Source organism: Chiloscyllium plagiosum, unplaced genomic scaffold (assembly GCF_037043375.1).
Source record: "Chiloscyllium plagiosum isolate Xiang-an unplaced genomic scaffold, Cpla_swu_hap1 HiC_scaffold_30, whole genome shotgun sequence".
NCBI classification, from domain to species: domain Eukaryota; kingdom Metazoa; phylum Chordata; class Chondrichthyes; order Orectolobiformes; family Hemiscylliidae; genus Chiloscyllium; species Chiloscyllium plagiosum.
The window spans coordinates 30,625,416-30,649,397 of record NW_028270168.1 but is presented as its reverse complement, the minus strand read 5'-3'; the positions used below and the strand labels follow the sequence as shown (position 1 = coordinate 30,649,397).

General features: G+C 36.6%; 1 protein-coding gene across 3 annotated transcripts in view; it reads right to left on the bottom strand.

Moving 5' to 3' along the window:
* Positions 1-229: 229 nt before the first annotated feature.
* Positions 230-23,982, bottom strand: part of LOC122563674 (protein argonaute-3) — a 141,326-nt gene continuing 117,573 nt past the window's right edge. For all 3 annotated transcript variants that reach the window (XM_087976855.1, XM_043717724.2, XM_087976856.1), the window contains 7 exons: positions 21,382-21,541; positions 18,459-18,549; positions 17,432-17,626; positions 16,380-16,514; positions 16,078-16,179; positions 12,526-12,725; positions 230-11,503 (listed from right to left, as the gene is read on the bottom strand). In XM_087976855.1, the coding sequence (XP_087832981.1) occupies positions 11,395-11,503; positions 12,526-12,725; positions 16,078-16,179; positions 16,380-16,514; positions 17,432-17,626; positions 18,459-18,549; positions 21,382-21,541 (992 nt within the window). In that variant the 3' untranslated portion in view covers positions 230-11,394. The remainder of the gene's footprint in view (positions 11,504-12,525; positions 12,726-16,077; positions 16,180-16,379; positions 16,515-17,431; positions 17,627-18,458; positions 18,550-21,381; positions 21,542-23,982) is intronic.

Here is a 23,982-nt window from a genome sequence, read left to right as displayed (position 1 = left end):
TCATTATGAAATCATAATCAGTTTTGTATGATGATAGATTGTGACTGCTGCAGATTTTGCATAGAACCTCTACACCTGAACTGTATTTAAGTCAGATATTAGGGCTGAAAGACCAAAGTCCAAAGATACTGCACAAACCTAAAGTAATTAATTAAGACAACAAAAAATACTCAAATAACTTGGCAAAACAGTACTAGAGAATTAAGAAATATTGGGACTTGTCTGAACGTTAATGTATTGAAATAAACTTTTATTGAAGAGGACAGTAACACTGAACAAGAGAGTTACATTAAAAAATTACAATAGATTTAGTCAAATAACCTATAGAATTTTGTTACAGATTTTTTGCGACACTGTAGATTTGATTTTACAATATATTAAGACTGGGAAACATACCACTGGCTGACAGTGTAGGACAACCCATAAGATGTTGCCAGGATCATATAATGTTAATACGTAACTGATGGGAAATGCTCTGGAGACACAATTTTATGATTTGTGAATTGGAGGGAGAGGATACATTTAAAGTGTAAACAATTTTAGTAACAAATAATGACTTGCAGCAAAAATCAAAATTAAATAAAATCATAATTTCTCTTTTGGAGCCTATTCCAAGAATATTTTGAAGTCAGTAACGTACAATGCTGTGACTTTAAAACAAAAATCTAGTTTTCAAATTTAATAAAGAAAACACCTGTGATGTTTGGCCGAGTATTGTTCAGAGGTTTCATAGTGAACATTTTGAAACTAACTGTCGAATAATATTGTTGGATCGCAGGTTTGATCAACTGAAAAAGATACATTATATATTTATTTTATGAGACAAATCCAGCATGGCCCCCAAATACTTTGAGAAGCTTCAGTCAGCAATTATACAAATGTAATCACTAATAACAAAACTTCTCTACAGAATCACACAGTCAATTGATTTGCATGTAACCACATTAGATTTTAAGTTTTGGAATTTTAATTGAATGCTTCATATGTAAATAAAATTTAATTCCCAAAATTTATACGGAGGAAAAATATATTTCGAAAATATCTGCACTGGAAGAAATTGCTAGAATTTGTACAGGCAAACTGTTTGCCAAGTTCCACAAAATTTTGGATCAAATATCTAGGGACTATAAAATCCAAGTCAACTGGCAAATACATTTGCATTTTAACACAAAATGTCAAGTTTCTTTTTTTGTAACAAGAATGGACCAAGCAAGAAATTCTTAGAAATTACGAACACATTTACAAAAACACGTTACACAAATATTAACCCTCTTGAGGACTACAGTAACAATTATGCACCAAATGCAAGACTACAAATCTATTTTATTCACAGGATACTTTGATTTTAAGAAATGTTCTTGAGGCTCTGTGCGTTTCTCAATTAATGTGCATTACTTGTCAGATAATGAAAACAAGTTTAAAGGCATTATATATTGATGCATATTTAGAAAACTGTAAAGCACATTTAGGTTGATGAATTTTTAAACTAAAATGCTGATTATGATCTGCTTGGATGAAAACAATTAATTACTTCCTAGAGTTTGAAAACCTATTGAAGTTCAACTGCCACAAAAACACAGCCGCAGCTTCAACAATGCAATTACATTGGAGGATGATTCAATAAAATTGCAGTGGAGCCCAAAGGCTAATGGGTACTCAAGACACAACACTGAACATTATGGATAAAGAGAGTAACTGCAAACAAAAGACAAAGCAAATCTTATTTGATACTCAAGAGGGTTAATACAGAAATGATCTCCTAGGAACTCAGCTTTGAACAAGTTAGATATTTCTAACTTAAATATGTAAAAGGTATACAAACAGGAAATGCAGAGATCCCAAATTCATCAGTTTAACTTGGGTATTCAAAAGGATGATCATTATTCTCTTTCTTTCCCAGAGAGCTGTTTCAGGTGACATTAACAACTAGATTTTTACATTTGAATGTGTTGGGCCCCAGTGACATATGTATCTGATGCAGCTGTCACTGCTTCCATTCATTAACACAGGCAGAAATGTAGACATAGAAGCAGCATTACATTAATTAAAAAGTTTATTTTTATTATATGGAAACCTGCACTGATGTAGTTAAGATTTGTTACAACGTCAATGGCATGGCACAGAAGCGCTATGATCCTGTAACACACCGTACTATGGACTGATAAAACATAAATGGCTTGCCATTCCCCACATGGTAAATTCTCGAACTCAGCCATGTAGTCAGGGAAGCATTCAGTCAAGGTCAGGCACTTTTCCAGAGGGAGGGAAAATTCAGCTGACAAGTCACCCACAACAGCTGCTCTCCAAACATCTGGATCAAGAATGACCAGAGATCGAGAAAGAATTCTGCAGGTCATTTTTTTTGGCTAGGGAATAGTATATGGTGAAAGGAGCCATAAAAGTGGGAATTCCAAACTTTCACGTGAAAATTATTACATTGCCAGGGAACTGAATATGACTTTGTAAAGAAAATGATATTTGATGGCAGTGGAATAAGTCATCCAGTAGACTGAATATCCACTTTGACATTTAAAGCAACAGAAATGAATACTGTCATTTGATTCTCTCCCACATAGCTCAGTATGGTTTTCTCAATTCCCAGAATATACCATTGCCTTCATTGCTGACCTATCATATTGTTGCCAATTTCAGGTAAGATCAAAAAAAAATTGCAGTTTTGGTAACTTGGACCAAAGTTGAACTTTTACAGATGCCACAGGTCAATTTCAATTTAATATAAAAATTAAAATAAATGTCACATGGCATGAAGCTCACCTGAGGTCACTTTGGAAATTTATGGATTGGTATTTGGCCACTTGAATGGGAGTGTGTTTAATTAAAGAAACAATATGATGGGTTTAATTTAACATCATATATATATAAAAATCAATGGCCTTCATTATGATGACTTACAACACTGAATACACCCTGCAATGAATTCCACAACTGCACGCACAGACTATCGCTGTAGGATTTCAGTTAGAAACTAATTTTTGGTGGCTGCAAAATCTTTCTTATCCCTTACACATGTTAATGACACAATTACACTTAATGAAATTCATTTTAACAAAACATATGTAGTTGAGTATCGATGGACTAAAGAACCAATGTTTTTCATTTCTAATTTAAGATTTCACCTTTTGCAAGATTTACCTGCAAAGATCTTGTCATTCTTTAATGAAGGCCAGTGATCTATTCTATGCAACCTCAACAGTAATAGGTAGAATATCCAAAAACACTTATGATAATTTCAAATTCACACTAATCTCCTCTGAAGAAAAAGGCAACAAGCGATAGCAGAGGCCCTCCCTCTTAATGTATAATTGCAACACTAATGCATATGTTACACTGCGGTATGCTAAACATTAGTAATAAATAAGAGTTAACTTTCAGAAATAACCACAAAATAAAGGCTCATTTTTTTCCATTAAAAATCCAATTCGATAACTGCTATTAAGACAATTTTTGAACATTTTAAAGTGTACTGTCAAGCATGTGCAGCAGATATAATGTAACCAAAAGCAATTTTTTTAAAATGCAGCATATGAAGGTTACTGAGGTGCAGTGTTTTTTTAATCCCAAGCTTCCTTAAAACAGAACGCTCACCATACACAACCACCAACCACTACTAGTTTTCATCCTTCATATGAGAAGGAAAACTCTAAGAGTTCTCCTTGAGCTTGACACAAATGTTGCTGTACTAGGCTAACAGGAGGTATGCTTGCTGTGAGAGGAGACATAGTTAGTAACATTTCTTTTCCTTTTCCCTCTCTTCCACCCCAGGATATGATTCTTTAACATAAATTCACCCAACTTCACTTGCGTTTAGTTTAAGTTTCAGGTCGCACTGGAAGTCAAACTGTCAACTATAGTTATTAGTAGCATTTCTGACAGATTTAAAACAAAATCAAATAAATCCCTCTTCATAAAATTCTCATTCAACAAAACATTTTACTCTATGTAGTACAAGCAACATACAATGAAAACATTTGCATGACTGGTTCCATTTGACTTACTTTTCCACATTTAATTTTTTCACTATTTCTATACATTTGCACAAATTTATCATCATCTCCTCCATGAAGTAAATAAGCAGGTCCAATTATAAGCTAATAAGAATGCAGATTGGAAATTAGTACTTCAATGATTATTTTACTGTCCTAGCCAACCTCTTATTATTATTTTTCAATAGTTAACAGTTTAGAATGGATGTCAAGGCATTAGAGAAGATACAGATTAGGTGTACCAGGATAAGGAAAATCAGTTATTGGGAAGAAATTGAAGCTGGAATTGTTCTCCCTGTAGAAAAAGGTCAAGGAGATATTTAACTGTGGATTATAAGGATGACAGTTCAATAATTAGGAGAGCATAGATATAAATAACAGGTAGAAGAATTAAACAGGGTTGAGGAGGCATTATTTTCTCTTTAAAGGGTAGTCAGAGTTTGGAACTCTATCTTAAAGGGTGGTAGAGGTAGAAATCCTCACTGTATTCAAGAAGTATTTAGATATGTTCTTGAGGGACCATAACCTACACGGCTATGAAGTGGAAGTTAGAAGATGTAAGAAAACTAGATGTATCTTTTGCCAACCAGCATGGACACAACTGACTATAAGCTACGTGGCCTCTTTCTGTGCTGTATGCCTTCTTACATTTCTACTTTATAGAGTATTCAAAATTATGAAAGGTTTATTTCCTGTGGGTCAAGAACCAAGGTTGTAGAAAATTAACTGGCAAAGAATAAGGAAATAATAAAATACTTAATTTAGAATTTATACTATCTGAAACCATAGAGAAGACAAATTCCACAGGAATGTTCAAAAGGCAATTGGACATATACTTGAAGAGGACTAGTTTACAAGGTTTTGTGGAAAAAATGTGGTGTGGAATAAATTGGACAACTCTTTCAAAGAGCCTATGCAAATATCACAGGGCAAATAAGTTAATTGTGTGCTATATAATTCTATGCTATATAATTCTATGATCCTATTGGTATAATTGATTATGTTTATTTTAACATTCTTTTATTTTCTCTAGAATACATTTAAAAAAAGGGGTCAATCCAGCCAAAATATGATCAAGCCATCAGAAATCTAATAGATTCAATTTGCTAATAGAAAATATAATTTCAAAAATACTTTTTAAGCACAATTCCAAGAACATACTAAAACACTGAGCTGCAAAAGACTAAATAGAGAAACCAGTTTGAAAAGTTGGATTTTCAACTTTGTTATTCATATCACATCAGATTAGTTATTTGGAATTCATTAGGGGAGGAAAAGTTACCCAATTAGTGCTTCTGCCTCCTTGGAGTGGACAGAAAAATGACAGTTTGCTTCATAAGAATTAGCACAAACAATTCAATCCAATTAAAACAAACTGTAGAAACCAATTAAAATATAGATTTTTTTTTCCAGTGTACTTTGTAAAAGTATTGAATTCTTGAGCAAATGTCCATTAAAGCAAGGTACATGAGAGAGACCAGGAGACAAAATGGTAACAAACTGTTCATTCATTGAGAATGTTGCAGCAAAATAGATCCTATCCTCATCTATATTCACACCTTTGCATCAACAACAGATGAGCGTGACCAGAACCGTGCCAAGTTTTCCCCTCTCTAATCCACAACTCCAGGGGCCAACTGTAGTAACCTAGCCTTCCTCCCACCATTTCATCCCAGCTTTTCGTCAACAACAAACAGGGAAAGTACTGCTTTTGCTGTTGCAGATGGCTTAGCTGCTGAATGTAAGAGCTATTGATTTAATAAATGCAAGACTATCTTCAGATGATAGCAGTTCTCTTACTGTTATATCAGTGTTAGAAACAAATAGTTAACTTAAGATGGAAACCTAGGAATGTACTATCCACAAATAAGCACATTCTCTAATTCACTGGCTCTGCCAGATTGGTTCCTTCGAATTAGAATTAAATAAAACGCAAAAGAACGAATATGTAATCCTCAGTGAATGAATACTCCTTACCTGAAATTCTGGCTCTACCAGTAAGCACACTTATGTTCATTAAGAGAGTTTTCACGTTATTGTATCAATTTATAAACAGTTCCTTTGTTTAAATAAAAAATACAATCTGAATTCTTCAGAACAGATAATAGAATGTGACGAGAACGAAAATGTATATATACATTTACATGTAAATACATATTCACCATTTCAGAAACTGGAAATGTGCCTCCCAGAGCTTAATTTGTTTACTGAAAATATCAACTCTTGTAGAGATATGATGGTATAGACCTAATAATAGGAGCACCATTGAGTGCAGTTGGCCAACTATAAAGTTTTTGTCAAAGTTACAAGCAAATTAGAATTAATATACCGCATGCACTCTGTTATCATACCAGTTACACTTCATAACGCACATTAGGCCTGTATCACTCATCTCTCCTTCTAGACATGAAGTTTCCAATGGAAGGGGTTGAGTAGAACATCGACATATAAACATTTACAAAATAGGAAAATATTCTCAACTTGGAGATAGAGTTTAAAGAAATGTGGTCAATTCACAACAATCATAGCTCCTATTCTGTATCATTTTCTGGTTAGGTTGTGTATTGAGAGTGTTCTTCAAAGCTTTTCGTATTATTGTCCCCCTTCTTGGTCCTGACTTAGTAGAAACTGCCATTAAATACATCAGCTACAGGATACTGTCATATTCTTGGCATTATATAAAACTGTTTCAGCCACATAATGAACAAAAAAAAAATTCTACAGCACCAGCTTCTGTAAAGGCACTTTCTAAGGACTGATCTTCAAAAAAATAATTAAAATGGATCAGCATAAATGCTGAAGCCACCCCTTTCCTATAGCAATAGACCAGTACAAATGCCACATCTGCATTCAAGTCTGTGCCCATACCAAAACATTAATGGTACAGATACTAGACCTCTACAGCATAGGTATTCAGTAAAATCAATTCCAGCACTTATTACATATGTAGTGGCAGATATTGCATCCATTGGTACTAGACTCATATTGAGAGAGATCATTCCAGTACACAAAAATAGATGCTATACTTGTAAAAGCCCCCACATTACTACACATACTAAGTACTAAGAGGTACCAAGATAGATACAGCATATATTGCTAACTTTCCAAAACCTGTACCTGCCTGTAATGTGGTGGTATTGATACAGGCAGGCAGTCAGGTTTTCACTTGCACTAATTCTTTTGTTTTGTGGTGTCTCCCAGTATAGGTTAACAATAAACCAGTACTAAAATTTAAATCAGTAGGTAATGTTCTGAAAAAAAAAAATCAGAAAAAGGGGCTTGGTAAAAGCTGGCCTGATTTAATTTTTATACTGGTCAATCACTACATTCTTTCCTTCACTCTTGTAAATAGGAACTGTGAGAATCTCTTCAATTCCTAGTGCAGTTATTGTCTGACACTGATTAACAAATAGCAGCTATCGGTCTCACTGCCCTCCCAACACTGGTATATAATGACATTAGTCTGTAAATGCTATTGGCACTTTATGCAGGCATTCACAAACTTAGCTGATGGGTATGGTACAGGGACACATGCCCCTCCTCACAAAAAACCTCTAATTTACAGATTGACATTAGGGAAATGTGGACTGATTAAATATGCAGTACAAGGAAGCATTCTGTTTTAAATGCTATCAGTTTGTAAAGTTGCAAGAGCAGCATTCCATGTACACCATTATTGTACATCGTCTAAAGTAAACAGTGGTGATTTGAATTGTGATTCAGATTCGGCATCGGCTCAATTAAACTAGATCCACAGAGACCAAATGGAACATGACAAAGGCACCAAGTATTAAAGTCCTGGTGTGGCTTGACTGCAGAAGTCTCCTCCTCTTCAAATATAGCTCATAGGGAGCTGGTGAGTTAATGTGAAATATGTTGCATGCATACAGTGCATATAGATGATTAGCCCTAGTAAACGTTGCTAAATGTTAGTATTGCTGAGCTGACTGGTGGGGGAGTTGTCCTGAAGGATTTTTCCAAACATTATTGAATGTGACATACAATTACGCATTTTGTGGTGTGAGAGAAAGAACAGTTTGTAATGATCATGAATTCAGATAAGTTGGGGTATGAGCACTGTTTCTTAATAGTTAAGTAGTTTAGATTGAAACAAATAATACATTGATAGGCTTTGGAAAGCAAAATATTCTTTGTGATCAGATCACTTGAAGATAAAGTTGCAAAAGTGAAGATCAGAAGAATTTTTAAAAACCGTTTGATCAGAATGACAAATGGGAGAAGGATTGTAGTAGTTTCTTATACTAGACAGATTTAAACAGTGAGGTGCCAGTTAGTTTGGAGTGCTTTGATATAACTTGGTAAATTATTTGTTCATCCAGAAGTCTATTTCTAACTGAATCTTCACATTGTGGAACTAGCTCTTGTGATTGTTGATCTATTTCAAGGGAAATTAGACATAGTATACATTCATTCTATTGGGATAACTGTACATAATTTGCAAATATACTCATCATACAAAACTTCATTTTCCCTGCGATTGTGATGAATTTAGTTAGTCATCTAACTAGTCACTCAATCCTTGGAAAGGTTAATACATGGTTCTCAAACAAGCCTGGATTGGACTGCTTCTTTTGGGATCTTCTCTTGATATTCCAGCACGTGATTGTTTGTCCACCTAAACAATTTTTTCAGGGATGACACAATCAAAGATACCAATACTTTATAAGCTGGGAAGTTACAATATGACACCACTACTGCTCCTATTTCTGCTACAGACTTTGAATTATCTGATGGCCATTGTGGTTTTTCAGCTGGTAAGTGAAAGATTTGAAAGTGATGCAAAATCTATAGCAGCATATTGACAGGATCTCTCCATCTGGCAAGAATCGTTTTAATAGTCATAGCCATGATTCACTTTTGGTCCAAAACATTAACTCAAAAAATAATATTTTTCAAAATACAAATATAATCAATGAATAGATTCCAAAGAAAAAAAATACGTCCACAAAGGTGGACTCTGCAGAAGATGTTTCCAAAGTAAAGATTCCCTTCAAATGGGTACCCCCCTGACTAAAATCAGATACCCCTTTATATGATGGGGAATCTAGTAAGAGATGGTTACTAATTTGCGAAACGGAGTTCTCTGGGCAACATTTCTTTACCAGCTTTGTGGAGCTTAATAAAAAGAACCAACAGTATTTAGATTAAATAAAAAGTAACATCCGAGGTGGTATTTTGATATTTTAAAAACTCTTTCAGGCAATTATGTACATCAAGAGCAGTAAGAGATCTGCATAAGAAAATATGAAGGAAAAACAGATTTCTTTGATTTTGCATTGTGTCAGTCCTATCTCAGTGAGATTGGTGGTGAAATCAACTCCATTGACTTTTTAAAAAACTTTATTTCAAAAAGTAGATCTACTTAAAATTTCTCAAGCAAAGCACTGTCTAATTCACTAACAAAAGCCGATCAAAACTTTGCTTTTCTTATATAGATGATGTCCTGTGTACTATGGAAAACTTCTGTAAAGTTGAGAATGGGAGTCTGATTTACAAAGAAAATATTCATCTTCCTAAATGAATAAAACTTAAGACTTTATCAACATAATTTGACTTAATCTGATTCTACTTCATCACCATGGAGGGGGGGGGGCTAAAGGAACAGAGATAATTCTGATAGGTTTTTCATATTTTATCACGGCAATTGTGCCTAAAGAATCAGTTTTGACAAAACAGGCACTACATTCCTTTTTAAGCTGGAATATTTACTGAAAGTTTGCATGCCAGAGTTCATAGAATATTAGCCCTTATGTTTGAGGCAAGGGTGTAATAAATCAAAAATATTTGAGTTTGTATTATAATCAAATGACAATAAGCCTGCTTTTTATGAAAGGGGAGGAAAATTCTGCAGTTTCTTCTTGGTTTCCATAAAGTTCTAGTTACTTTTTAATTCTGTAGAAGTACAATTTCTTTCATGTAGAGGAGAGGCTGTTTTGTAGGGCTGGGACACAAGCAATGCCCATCCATCAAGAAGGCTGCAGCATTTTGTATATTGCGGTTCGAGCCAGTGCAATGACAACCATTGGATAAAACATGCAGTTCATGAGGTTTTACAAAGTGCAAACAACGTCATGAGATTTGTATCAATGAAACAAGTCAAACTTTTATGAAAAAATTCCAAATAAAAAACTTGGTATATTATCTTAAAATGGAATGACTGAAATAAAACAGAAAAATATTTGAAAAAAATTCACATTTCAGTGATTAGATGTGTAAATTAAATAAGGTAATGTCCCAATAAACTAACATTAAAACGTCCCAGCCCTACTTTTTTTTTGCATTCAACCTTTTTTCTTATTAAAACTGATAAGGTTCTGAAGTGCGGAGGTGTCCACTCTCCCACGGTTATAGTGGTACAACTGCTGCTCCGTTACAGCGTAGGACACGGGCTTTCTAACCAACCGCTTATTGCACTAACGGTAGCAATGTTCTGTCAGTATACAACACGGTTACATTCCAGAACTAAATAAAATTGATGCTACTATATTTTAATGTAAATTCATATTAAATTAAGCATTTTTTCTAATAAATATAAAGATGCTAAAACAAAAAAAATCACATTTAGTTGTGAGCTAGCAAGTAAACAATAAAAGAAACAGCAAAAGTTTCTACATTAAACAGAGCCCCCAAATCTTGGAATTTTCAAAAGTTTCTCTCTCACCATCATTGCTTAAGCTCATCCAAGTCCTGGATTTTATCTTCTATATGTAAAATTCCACTGCTCTGGTTATGAAGCTGAGCCACAACTACTTGCTATACTCAACAATCAGTTGATTTAATCGATAACTTAACCAATAAATGGAATTTGAACAGTGGCATTGAGGAGGTGGGACTTCTTGAATCTCAAGAAGAACTGGTAGAATATATTTTCAAACATGTCTTTTTCCACCTACAGCAACCATCCCACCCTCCCAAATTTGAGGACTAAAGTGAATGGCTGGATTTCTGACCTAATCAGTGACTACTTTTGAGATCCAAGGTTTGTGGAACATTTTTTTTGTTCCATTTTTGTGTTGCTTGATAAAGATGAGTTTTGTGCTGCCAAACACTGAGGTAAAGGCAAAAAGGAAACTATACTGAAAAAGGAAAAAGGAAAGACACAGACATGAGGTCTGACGGAACACACACACACACACGCGCGCGCACACATGTGCACACACGCACACACACACAGAGCAGTTGGCTGGTTTCGTATTGCATAATAGTGCTATGATCTTCGTAGGTAAACAATCCCTTTCCGCCAGTTTATTGAAACTATTGTCTCCGCACAGTGAAAGTTACAGTATGGCTGGAGACATCTCCCGTAAACTGACCCCACTGGAAATGTAGGCTGAAATCTTCGGTTCTTTCTGGAGAGAAGTTCCCAAACTCAAGCGAAGTACATTGTGCGTAAGGTATCCTGGTGGATCTGCACAGCCTTGGCAAGAGCCTGTGGGTCACGTCCGTTACTCTGTCCGGAAATGTGACTGCCTTCAGCGCTGTAAATATTGGAGAAAGATGATCAAAACTGGACAAACCCCGACTTGAACATTTGTATTCTTCTAGGTATTCATGAAAACATAATAAATGAATAGATTCATGTCTACATAGATTACAATTACTGCTTCTAATGCCTACTTATGCAAGTTATACTATGAAGGATGCTATAGATCTAGATATTGTTGACATTTCTTACAGTGCAAGAAAACTTAGAGAGATTAGTTTTATCCATACAGCTTTGCATAATTTCTACATCTGGGTAAACAAAGTGTTGCTTCATTAGATGGAAGTTTTGGCAGTCGTTAAAATTCACACAAAATTTTGTACAATGTTTAGCTGAACCCAACTCTCATAAACAAAGGTTTTCTGTTGCTTCTGTAAAGCTAAAACTACACTAATGAAAAGAAAACAAACTGCAAATAACCATGTAAAATGCTATGTACAGGGAACAAGTAGCTGCATCAAGCAACAAAAAAAGTACTGAAAACATATGTCTCCTATTTGCTAATTTTATTCTTTAAATATGGAGAATAACTTTAAACACAATATTTTAATGCCTTCCTGTTTGATAATCAGTGTCCAGGGGTTTATTATTGTTGACAAAACTTTAAACTATACTGTGAAAAACAAAATCACTTTGTCCATCTTCTCCAACATCACTATCTCCATCACATTGGTCCAATTTCTTTCATCCCAATGCCAAACCTGCTTCAACTGAATGCCAGTTGGTCTTAGCTTACCTCAGCATTGTATTGCAAGTAATCAAAAATATTGTTTGAAATTCTGAAATTAATCATTTGTCCAGCTGAAGAATGAATTGCCTAAATTTGACTTTGACATTCAAACGTGTGGTAATTTTAACTTATGCAAGTTCCATACTTGTGAATCCCTAACCACGGTTAATTATGAGTATTTATTAATCTACCGTTTCTATCATCAGCAAGAGAAAACCTGACATGTAGAGATCATGGAAACAACACAGAATATGCATCTAACAATGACAACATATAGTCTTTATTACCTGTCATGCTCTTTATCCACCAAGTGGTATCTTGCTCTAAATGCCACTAGATGTGCATAATAGGCTGGTGCTGGGATAGAGACAGAGCGTGTGCAGCGCACGTATGTGTGACATAGCTGATAGGTGAGGAGCTGAAGTTCATCTGCAGAGAAGCAGTTGTCATCCCACAAAACATGGTAATGTGAGGGACGACTTGTACCCTGAAACAGATAACATTGGCAAATTTTTTAATCAGGTTATCCTCTTACAAATATACTTACTTTCCTCTAGGCAGCTTCCTTTACCAGGCATGCGAGAGTGGTCCAAACTGACTCTTGGTAAAACTTTAATAGGTATTATATATACTGACCCTATGTTCACTGATCAGCCTACAGGTTGGGATTTCTATATTTCCATGAATGATAAGATTGGTCTTATCGGAAAACTTGTAAGAAGTGTTGTGTGATTTTTAACTTTGTCCACCCGGGTCCATCAATGGCACCTCCACGTCATAAGTGGAAATAGGGTGCAGCAAAGCCATTCAATGTGATAACTGTTACAGTCTAATCAGACTGTATACTGTGGATATTCATGAAATACTGAATGTGGTCACTATTAGTCAAAAAAGTACCCAATCTACCCAAGGTTAAGGGTAAGGTAGCCTAAATGAAAATTATTGACTTAAGGTGGCTATGGTCACCTGACCAGGATGAGCCAGTCACTAAACTATTAATAAACAAGAATCAGTCTGAACCAAAATGAAAGCATGCGCTTTCTTCCCTGTTTCTATCAGCTTCTCAAAGATAGTGCCCATTTGGAAACCAAATTGACCACAAATTCAGAAATTTCACGAATGCTGAAGATATGAGGCAACAATTAAACAACTGTAGTCTCAGGTTAAACCCAACACTTCAAAACTGTAACATTTTAAACTGCATATTCTTGATTTTCCTTTTGTACTAGACACTACCGCCTTTTGGAAACAGCGTATCTACTTTTGTGTGTATGTTGGATGGCATGTTTTATTACTTTTCTATCCCAACAGTCACTGCATCAGAGGTCAGATCAGTTTTCCTTCTTGTGAATCCAAGGAAAGCGATGGGACCAGATGGAGTATCAGACAATGCACTCAGAGCATGTGCAGATCAACTGGCAGAGGTCTTCTTGGACAGATCCATGTCAGATGCCATATCACTTTCCTTCACTCCTCCCCAGAACATCTTGATACCAGAACAGCTACGTAAGAATCCTACTCATTGACTACAGTTCAGCCTTCAACACGATTATCCCCTCAAGACTGATTACTAAACTTAGTGATCTCGGACTAAGCCCCACTCTCTGCAACTGGATCTGCAGTTTCCTGACCCACAGGCTACAATCAGTGAAGATTGGGGACAATATTTCATCCTCACTAACACTCAAACTGGAGCCCCCCCAGGGGTGTGTACTCAGCCCCCTACTGTACTCACTGTGTACCCATGACTGCGTTGCCAAACACCAGACTAATGCCATTTACAAGTTCGCTGATGACAACACCATAGTCTGTCTAATCTCAGATGGTGATGAAACTGACTACAGACAGGAGGTGGAAGACCTGGAGAAATGGTGCACTGAGAACAACCGAGCTCTCAATGCCAGCAAAACCAAGGAACTCATTATTGACTTTCAGCGGGATGGTACTCATGCCCCCCTACACAATAACAGCACAGAGGTGGAAAGAGTGGAGAGTGCCAAGTTACTGGGAGTGGTCATTAACAACAAGCTTTCTTGGATTCTTCATGTGGACACACTGGTTACAAAAGCCCAAGAACATCTCATCTTTCTCAGGCAGCTGAGAAAATTTGGCATAACGGCAAATACCCTTGCCAACTTTTATAGTTGCGCCATCAAGAGCATTCTGTCTGGATGTATCACTATCTGGTATGGCAACTGTACCATTCAAGATTGAACATGGTTACAGAGAGCGGTGAACTTGGCTCGGACAATCACAAAGGCCTCCCATCTATAGAATATATCTTTCAGGCCCACTGTCAAGAAAAGGCCGCCAGCATTCTCAAAGATCCATCCCACCCTGGCAATGTTTTTCTATAACCTCTACCATCGGGGAGAAGGTAGAGAAGCCTGAACACACGCATCAGCCGGTTTCAAAACAGTTTCTAACCTACTGTTGTGAGAATACTGAGTGGACTCTCAAACTCTTAGCATTCGCCTGCACCGGTGTTTTGGTTTTTGCCACTGTTTACCTATTATTTACTTGTCTATGCTATTTAACTTGTGATCTGCCTGTATTGCTCGCAAGACAAAAGCTTTTCACTGTGCCTCGGTACACGTGACATTAAATTCAATTCAATTCCTCTTTCTTTCGTGCTAGGAAATTTTTATAATTAGCTCTTTTATTTCAATCTAGTAAATGCAGTTTTAACCGAAATATTTTAATTGATATATTTGCTTGTTAAAAAGAATTAAAGATCTACATTGCAATCAAGCACTGAGGTTAAAAAGACAACCTTTCTCACCTGATCATAAGAAAACGTAATCAAATTAATTATATACGATGTGCCTTTAACAAATTAGTGCTGGCTATTCTTAATTGATCCACTTTGTCAAAATAACCATAATCATTTCTAAATCCAGACAAGTGAATTTCAAAGAACAAAGCACAATGTAGTGCTGTATTCATTGAAGACCAGGTAAATTCACCTGGCTTATCCAGTGATTGTCTGGTCATTTGCCATGTTGATGTGTGTGGATCGTGCTGTGAGCAAACTTGTTGCTGATAGTGTTCCCTCTAAGCTGTTGTTCTGAGTTTCTGCACATGATGTGTCAATGCTGATCACGTCTTTGACATCTAGGTCTGGAAGTACTATTGCACATGGACCTCGGAGGTCCACAGAGAAGAAAAAAAATTTAGAGGGAACGCTATTTGTTGCTTTTCTTTACAAAAATAACTACACTTCAGAAGTATTTAATTGGTTACAAAGTCCATTGTGATGCCATGAGGAAATGAAAGGTTCCATAAATAAAACTTATTTCTTTCCTTAGTAAAAGGCAAACCACAATATTATTAATTTACAATCTCTTTAGTCTTCAGTATATTACTGAGTCAAAAAGTGTGGTGCTGGTAAAGCACAGCAGTCATGCAGCATCCGAGGAGTCAACATTTCAGGCATAACTCCGTCCTGATGAAGGGCTTATGCTTGAAACGTCGAGTTGCCTGTTCCTCGGATGCTGCTTGACCAGCTGTGCTTTTCCAGTGCCACACTTTTAGACTGTGATCTCCAACATCTGCAGTCCTCACTTTCTCCTGGTACATTACATAGGCAAAATTAAAGCTATGAGCGCTTACTCAAAAGGAGGAAAATGCCTCTTTTTTGCAACAACTGCATTTTTGAAATGGCAGACATCAGGATGTGCTTGTTGTCTGCTCTGATTTCCAGTTATTTATTAATCTTCCCTCTTAACAGAAGTGGTACTTGTAAACATGTGAAACATTCAGAAAAAACAGCTTCACACACTTCTCTGCTTTATCCTCCAGCAATGCAAATATTACATTATCAAGCATTCATTTCATACCTGTATCCCAGCATGGCTGCAGAGATAAAAATCAAATTCATATGGGTGGGTGATATCTGTGTCTACAGTTGTGCCTGCTGGAATATTTCCACTTCTTCCAACCTTTCAGACAGAGGGAATAAAAGAATAAGTCTCAACACCCAGACTCAAAAATTGTGTACCATTTCACACTCCGGTCTCTAAAAGAAAAATCATTGAGTTTAATGGCCATTTGAAGATTTAACTCATGTTTTAAAACTCCCCAAGCCAGATGTATTGAGAGAGAGAGATATCATGTGAGAGATTCATGTGTTAGTTCTTACCCTTTCATTCTTATCAGCACAGAACAATCGAGTGTGATGACGTTTCTGCACGACAATGTATGTGATGCCAGGCTGATAGTCCTTTTCCAAGCTGATGCAGGCTTCTCGAATTGCCAATAGCTCACAATACAATACCTACAACATAAAAGCAAATGTAAGTATGATTGGTGGGGAATGCCGTTAAATTAAGTGGCTCCATAAAGTTCATGGATCCTGCCATCCCCGAGATTCGATCATGGGCTGGATTTTAATTTAGAGCTAATGTTCTGTACCAGTTGTGGGGACAGGGTTGGAAAGCAGCATCTGATTTTTTCCATAGTTCGCATGATTGACAAAATGGAGATTTAGAGTAGGAAATGGTATTGGAAAATATAAACTGTTGAGTGGGAATAGCAATGAGGTCATCCCATGATGGTTAGGAGATGTCTTGATCATGAGGAAGGAATCCCATTGGAGTTCATGTCCTGGAAGATTGCTGGAGCATGAGTGATGGGTAACTAAAGTGGGAGATTTGGCGTTACTGATTAGTCTGTCTGGAGGCCTTACCACAGTATTCTTTGCCCACTGGCAGCTCTGGAAAGGGACTGCCTCATGGATTCAACTACTTTCCCCTCCTTTGAGCTGTTGAGTTCCATTAAAATTATAATGTTAAAAACGAAGACATGTAATATATTTAAATTGTCAACACATTTCCTCTGAGCAGAGCCTGCCCCTTGTCCACCCTCCATCAAAACAAAATGGAAGCAGATTTTGCATTTGTTCCAGATATTTTGCATTTTCAGAGTTCAAATTCATCCCCATGGGAGGAAAATGAATTACATTTGATAGTAAACTGGCAAAATGAAGCTTTCAGTCCAACTTTGTTATCACATGTTGGTTTCAGCCCAGAGATTTCCACACATTGTGAGGGAAACATAGCAGTTTGTCCTGAATTGGTTATAGCAAGTTTACAAAGATAACTGGAAAATATTTTTGTCATAAAATTTAATTTTAAATTTGTATTAATTAGCTTGGAGCACAGAATATGATAGTTACCCATGAGCTACTTTTACCTGACGGAATTGGCCCTCAGAAACACCGTCACGGTAGAATATAATTCGAGTGGGCTTGAAGCGAGTTGATTTGTAAAACTGAATGAGAAGTTCTCGAACCATTGAAGCTAGGTCTTGAATGATCTCCTGTCGAGGTCTCTGAACGCGCACAGTGGCACAGTAACGACTAGGATGGGCATCCATACTGCCCACAACCTAGAAAAAGCAATCAGATAATTGCACACAGACTGATTAACACCCTGACACTTGCTTTATGAATGATTTGTGGGATTTGAAAATGAAAAGATTATGATGACCCAGGTTTGCATATATAGGAATGCGGTTAGCAGAATCAAATAAGTCATAATTAACCTGTCTTCTCACCGAAACACAAAAGTCAGTGACAGGTGAATTTTTCCCTTCATCAGTATTAAAACTGACATGTGTCTGTGACAAAGGCAAACATTCCATCCTCTTCATTCTTGATCTGGCTGCAATCTTCAATGTGATTGCCCAAACTCTGCTGTGTGGATACAGTGGTTAGGACTCCTGTCACCTTGCTCTTTTCTAATCCATCTAATTAGAACCAGAGAATCATTTGTGATGGCTTCTTTCTCTGCTTCTGCATTTGCTGCCTTTGAAATAGACCACTATCCTAGAGGAACGAATTGTGAGATCCAGATATGCAATGCAAGTGGAGTACCTCATGCCTGGAATTGTCACTTCTTTCTATTTATACCAACCTTTAAATGACCACCCACCCCTCCCTTCCCCCTACCCCCACATGAACCCTACCAACCCTGGTAATGTTAGATGGGCTGTCTTGATTTAGCATGTCCCTCAAGTTGACCAAATTCCAAAATATTCCTGGAAAATTCATGAACTAAGTGCAAAACAGACCAGCATGTTCCTTCGTCCATGTTCAAAATTAAGAGTACACAATGCAGAAGACAAGATTTGCTTACATTGCACATTTTTCTCCTTTCTTCCTCCACTACCCTTGCCCATTTGAGAGTACGTATTCATGTCAAAAAAAATGAACACTTACAGCAGCAATAGAAGGTTTCTTGCCATCTCCAGCTGGTGGGTGTGTGACATCAGCCCCCAGAAAGATCACAGGCTGTTGGAATACGGATGGTCTACAGGCATTAAATGAAGAAATAAACAATTCTTGAGTAGCTTGTTCAAAACTGGAACAGATATAAAAAAGCAAATATAGATGCTTTTTGTTTCTTATGAAATTAATTTGTACATAAATTGTAGAGTCTGACTAGAATATAAATTTGATTATTTGCAAACTTTTGACTAACTAATTTCTATTCCAAACAACTATCTTTATTACAAATAAATTTAATTTTTGTCTTGTATATATAGTGTATAGTCTTTAGAAAATAATTATTTCTGTTGATGCCAATTTCATGCTAGTGTGACTGAAGTTAGTAAGTATAACCTGATTTGAAACCTTACCACAGAGTCATAGCAATTAGGTTTCAGACAATATATGAAACAATGCAAGCATCTGACACCAACGTTAACTGCATAATAGCAAAAGCACTCCAACAAACCATCAATAGCAAAGTCCAATGTCTTCCTTTCCATGAAAATTTATTGTTTCATATATCCCTAGGGCTCTAACTCCACCTTTAACTTGATTTGATTAGATTGATTTATTATTGTTACACATACGGTTATGCAGTGAAAAGTTCTATATTGCATGCTATCGAGGTAAATCATACCTCACAGAAGTACATCAGGGTAATAGAATAAAATACAGAATATAGTCTTTTAGCTACAGCGAAGGTGCTGAGAAAGATCAACTGTAAAATATGAGAGGTCTGTTCATAAATCTGATAATAGCTGGGAAGAAGCTATTTTTTAATCTGATGTTGTGTTTTCAAACGTTTATATCTTCTGCCTGATGGAAGAAGGTGGAAGAATATAACTGGGATGGGAGGGATCTTTGAATATGTTAGCGGCTTTCCTGAGGCAACAGGAAGTATAGATGGAGTCAATGGAAGGAAGGCTGGTTTGTGTGATGGACAGGGCTGCATTAACAATTTAATAATTTTTTGCAATCTTGGACACAGCAGTTGGCATACCATGGTGCATCTACAAAAATTGGTAACAGGTATTGTGAACATGCCAAATTTTCTTAGCCTTCTGAGGAAGTAGAGGCATTGGTGTGCTTTCTTGACTTTAGCATCATCATGGATGAACCAGGAAGGATTGTTAGTGATATTTATTCATAGAAATGTGAAGCTCTCTACCACTTCTGCTTCAGTGCCACTGATACAGACAAAGGCATGTCCTCCACTTCACTTCCTGAAGTTGACGACCAGCTCCTTCATTTTGTTGACATTGAGGGAGAGATTGTTGAAGTTTCACCATGCCACTATACTCTTTTTCCTGTACTTTGTCTTGTCATTGTTTGAGAGCTGACCAATCCTTCCTTTGCTACACATCTCGTTTGTTACTGACATTTAGTTTGGCTTACTTATAATTGTCAATACAAAATAGTTGCCTTAACTAGAATGCTTCAATACAAAAATTCAAGATTCTTGGGTGAATTTTAATGCCATGAAGTATTTAGTTTATTTTGTAATTTCTTTTCTCTATGCAAACAATCACTGATCTGTCAGCTGCTCATGTAACCATCTTTTCATACGACTCAGGACTTTAGAACGATCAGTTCAGCAATACAGAGGATTTCAAGAGCTCCTTACATCTCGCAAGGCTGTTTCAAATTTCCTTTTGAAGTCTCTTGACTATTGAATTTTACCAATATAACATTTATGTCTTGCGCTATTTCTTCCTCTTACATCGGTTTGTCAACAAAATTCAGGGTTTTGCAAGTATAAACTTGCTGTTACATCTTAGATTTATAACAATGCTTCTTACATGGACACAAATCAGTTAATGGTTGTATGTTGTAGATGCATCATCATGGAGTGTGAAACAGTCCTTATTTGTTGTCAGCAAGGATTACTCAATATCATTCTGACAGAGGAACTTCAGATTTTCCCTAGTCCTACCTGGGGACATCCAGCTAATTGCTTCCTGTCTGAAGATCAGCATAGTTTGCACAACAGAAGATCCTTCCCAGTCTGTTTGCTTCAATCACTGATTCATCAATTTTAAAACAAAAAGGAGCCCAATTCAACTTATGGCTCTACACCCACTGTACCCATTTCAGTCTTGGAAACAACATGGTCATTGCTTCACAAAGATAACTGCATGTTCACACAGAGATCTACCAAAATCAGTTATACTTTAAACCTTAGCAAATTCAAGCAAACTTCTGCCAAAACACCTGAATGAGATTTCACAAACCTTCGGTTTTGTAGCTTAATGAAGTGGAACTCCAACTGAAAGTGAATATCTTGTCAAAAAGTCAAAGCCCTCACCCATACTGCCATGGAAACTGCTAACTTCACAAAGGCAAAAATCATTATAAATCAGCAATTTAAGATAACATTCATAATTTTTTTAATACTGATGAGGTTATCCAAACTTGGCCAATTGTGTTATAACAACTCGCAACAAGCTTTGCTTCTCCATACATCTGTCTTTGCTGACCTACACCGACTCCCAAATGATTAATATCATAATGTTGAAATTCTTATTCTACCTTTCAAATTCCTTCATGTCCTTACCACTCAATATCTTAATCTTGTCCAGCCTCGGAACCATCCAGGATACTGGTGCTAATTTAATTCTGGTTTATAGTGTATCCTTGATTTTAGTTGCTTCATCTTTGTTGGCAGTTCCTACAGTTACCTAAGCACTATGGTTCAGAATACATGCCCATCTTCACCTCAGTTTCCGCTTTTAAGATCATCCTTAAAACTTATTTATTTGATGAGGCTATGGTCATCCGACTCAATATCACCTTATGTGGCTAATGCCATATTTTGTTTTATAATATTTCTATAAAGCATCTTGACTGAGACAAAACAAGAAAACAAACTTACCGCTGATGTGGCACGAGAATGTTGTTAATACCACCTAGTTTCACATTAATCTTCAGGCAGAGGTTCGATAATGTCTGTGGAGACGTTTTGACAACGTTCTTCACTTGAACACACTGAGTAGCCATTCCTAGGAGAGTATCTCCCACACGCTTCACCTCGGCTAGAAGAAAGGTGAATGCATTAGAAGATTTTTCTTGGTGATTTCCCCAATGAAGGCAATCAGACTGACTGAGTCAGGCTACCCAGAGAGCTATTTTGAGGATCCATTCAATTAGTCTTCTGGATGATTAAGAATTTGCAGTGTGTGTCAAGATGGTTGGAGTCTCATTCCTAGCACTTCACAGCCCAGATGCAAGTATTCCTGCACTTCCACAGATTACTAGTGCTCCTTGCTGCAATAACTCTGTAATCATCCAAATTCATTTATATAGACAGCTAGACACACGCCCTGGTACCATTTCTACTAAATACTTGACAGTATATAAAAAACATCCAGTTATAATTTGCTTAGAAATATCAATATACATCAGTAAAATAAAAAATGGGAGAAATTAAACTTTTGAGTTAAGGCGACTGAAACATCGAAAGAAACTTCAACCACAATAGTGCTGCTGCTTTTGCAATGCAAGGTTAATACACTGGTTCAAATAAATAAAGTGGCATCAAAAGTATGCTGCCTTACTTGTGCTGTTGCAATACCCTGAAGCACCACTTGTTGTGATCAGTGATGCTCAAAGTCAGTCTCATGAACTGTTCCTGTTACATTTGTCAATCAGCTGGTGAAGGAAGAGACCGGAAGTCTTTACTCAGTTTTCGATGCACAAATTGAAATTATAAACATGTATAGTTCCTAATTCTACAACAGAACACCAGTTCAATTAGTTAATTAGTGTCTCTTTATATTTTTCAGATTAAGAAAAAACAAATTAAAAGTACAACCATTGAACTACCCTTTACAGGGGCATTGTAACTAAAATGAAAATATTAAATGAAATGAGGCATGATAATGCATTGCAACATTTGCAGTGCTCACCAACTACAAGGACATGGACTCAGCACTTTCCCTCAAGGACATTCAAAGTTCACACATAACCATTAAGGAGAGGCAGACAGCCAGGTCATATGGATCCCTTTAACTGCCCTTTACCTAGACCTGTTAATAGGCACTTTGATCAGGTGCAGGAACAGACCATCAAGGCAGTTCTTCAATTTGCTACACATGCCTGTACCAGATAGAATGCCTTTTAGATTTGATCTTGTTTGTTTCATAAATACCTTCTTCCCTGAGGAATAGTAGGGAAGTGCTTGAAGGATTATTAAACAATTTAATTAATGATATAAACACACCTTCCACAGCCAACGAATCTGGGTCTTGAACACAGGAAAATGAGTAGTTCATTCATTCTATCCAACTGACCGTGGCTATCATCTATCTTACACACTATCTCCAAATATCTTTATGTCATTAGTCTCCAGAAATCCATTCATTTCTATCTTGAGTATGCTCAATGATTCAACAGCCACAGCCCCGGCAAGGGAAAAGAATGAAAAACATTCACCTTAGGAAATTCCTCATCTCCATCTAACATGTCCCTTGTTGAGCCCAGAATTTCTGGCTCAGAGGTAGTTGCACTATCTGCTGATTCAAAATCCACAGTATTTGACTCCCAGATAGGGAATGTATCAGATGTTAAATTGATAAGAACATATACCACACTAACTAGTAACACTTGATCTTATAATTATACAAATAACTGCCCATGTGCCACTGTCCACTCATACACTTCATTTATACAATTAACAGTACTCTGGGTTTCACCTGATAAAGATATAGACTTGAACTCATGCTCACAAGCACCATCTTCGGCCTTTGGGTTACATAATCTAGTGACATTACAATTGCGCACAATCTTCCACAAAATGATCTCATCACCAGTAGCAATCTATATGCTCCAGTGAAATGTTACTTAGATTAATGAACAAATCAAGGCTGATTTGGACTTCATTTACATTTCAATCAGTTCCACTGAAAGCAAATGTAGCAGGTAATCTTTACTTTCATTCACACCCTTCAAGTGGATGTGGATTATATGAACTGACACACTCTTGTTATATGAGCAAATGCCAGATTTACACTAAAATTGGGCAAGGTTATGCAATTGTATAATAACTCTTTTCTGGAGCCAGGGTTAAGGATGTATCAAAATGTTTGAAGCATATTGTGACAGGGGAATGTGAGAATCTGGAAGTTGTTGTACAGATTAGTAGGAATGACAGTTAAGGAAAAGGTGTAGGCTCTCCAGAGTAAATATAAAAGTTTAATGAGAAGGTTAAAAAACAGAACTTGAAAAGCAGTATTCTCCGGTTTACTCCGTGTCAAATTCTAATGAGGGAAGGAATAAACAGATAGGGCAGAAAAATCAATGGCTGAACATGTTCAGGGATTCAGATTCTTGAATCGTTGAGAGAGAGAGAGAGAGAGAGAGAGAGAGATCCCATAAAGATCAACAAGATCATCTATATGTTGAACCTCAAAAGGTGGGATTGACATTGAACGGGTAATTCATTTCAGTTTTTACTGTGAAGACATTAATAAAGGCT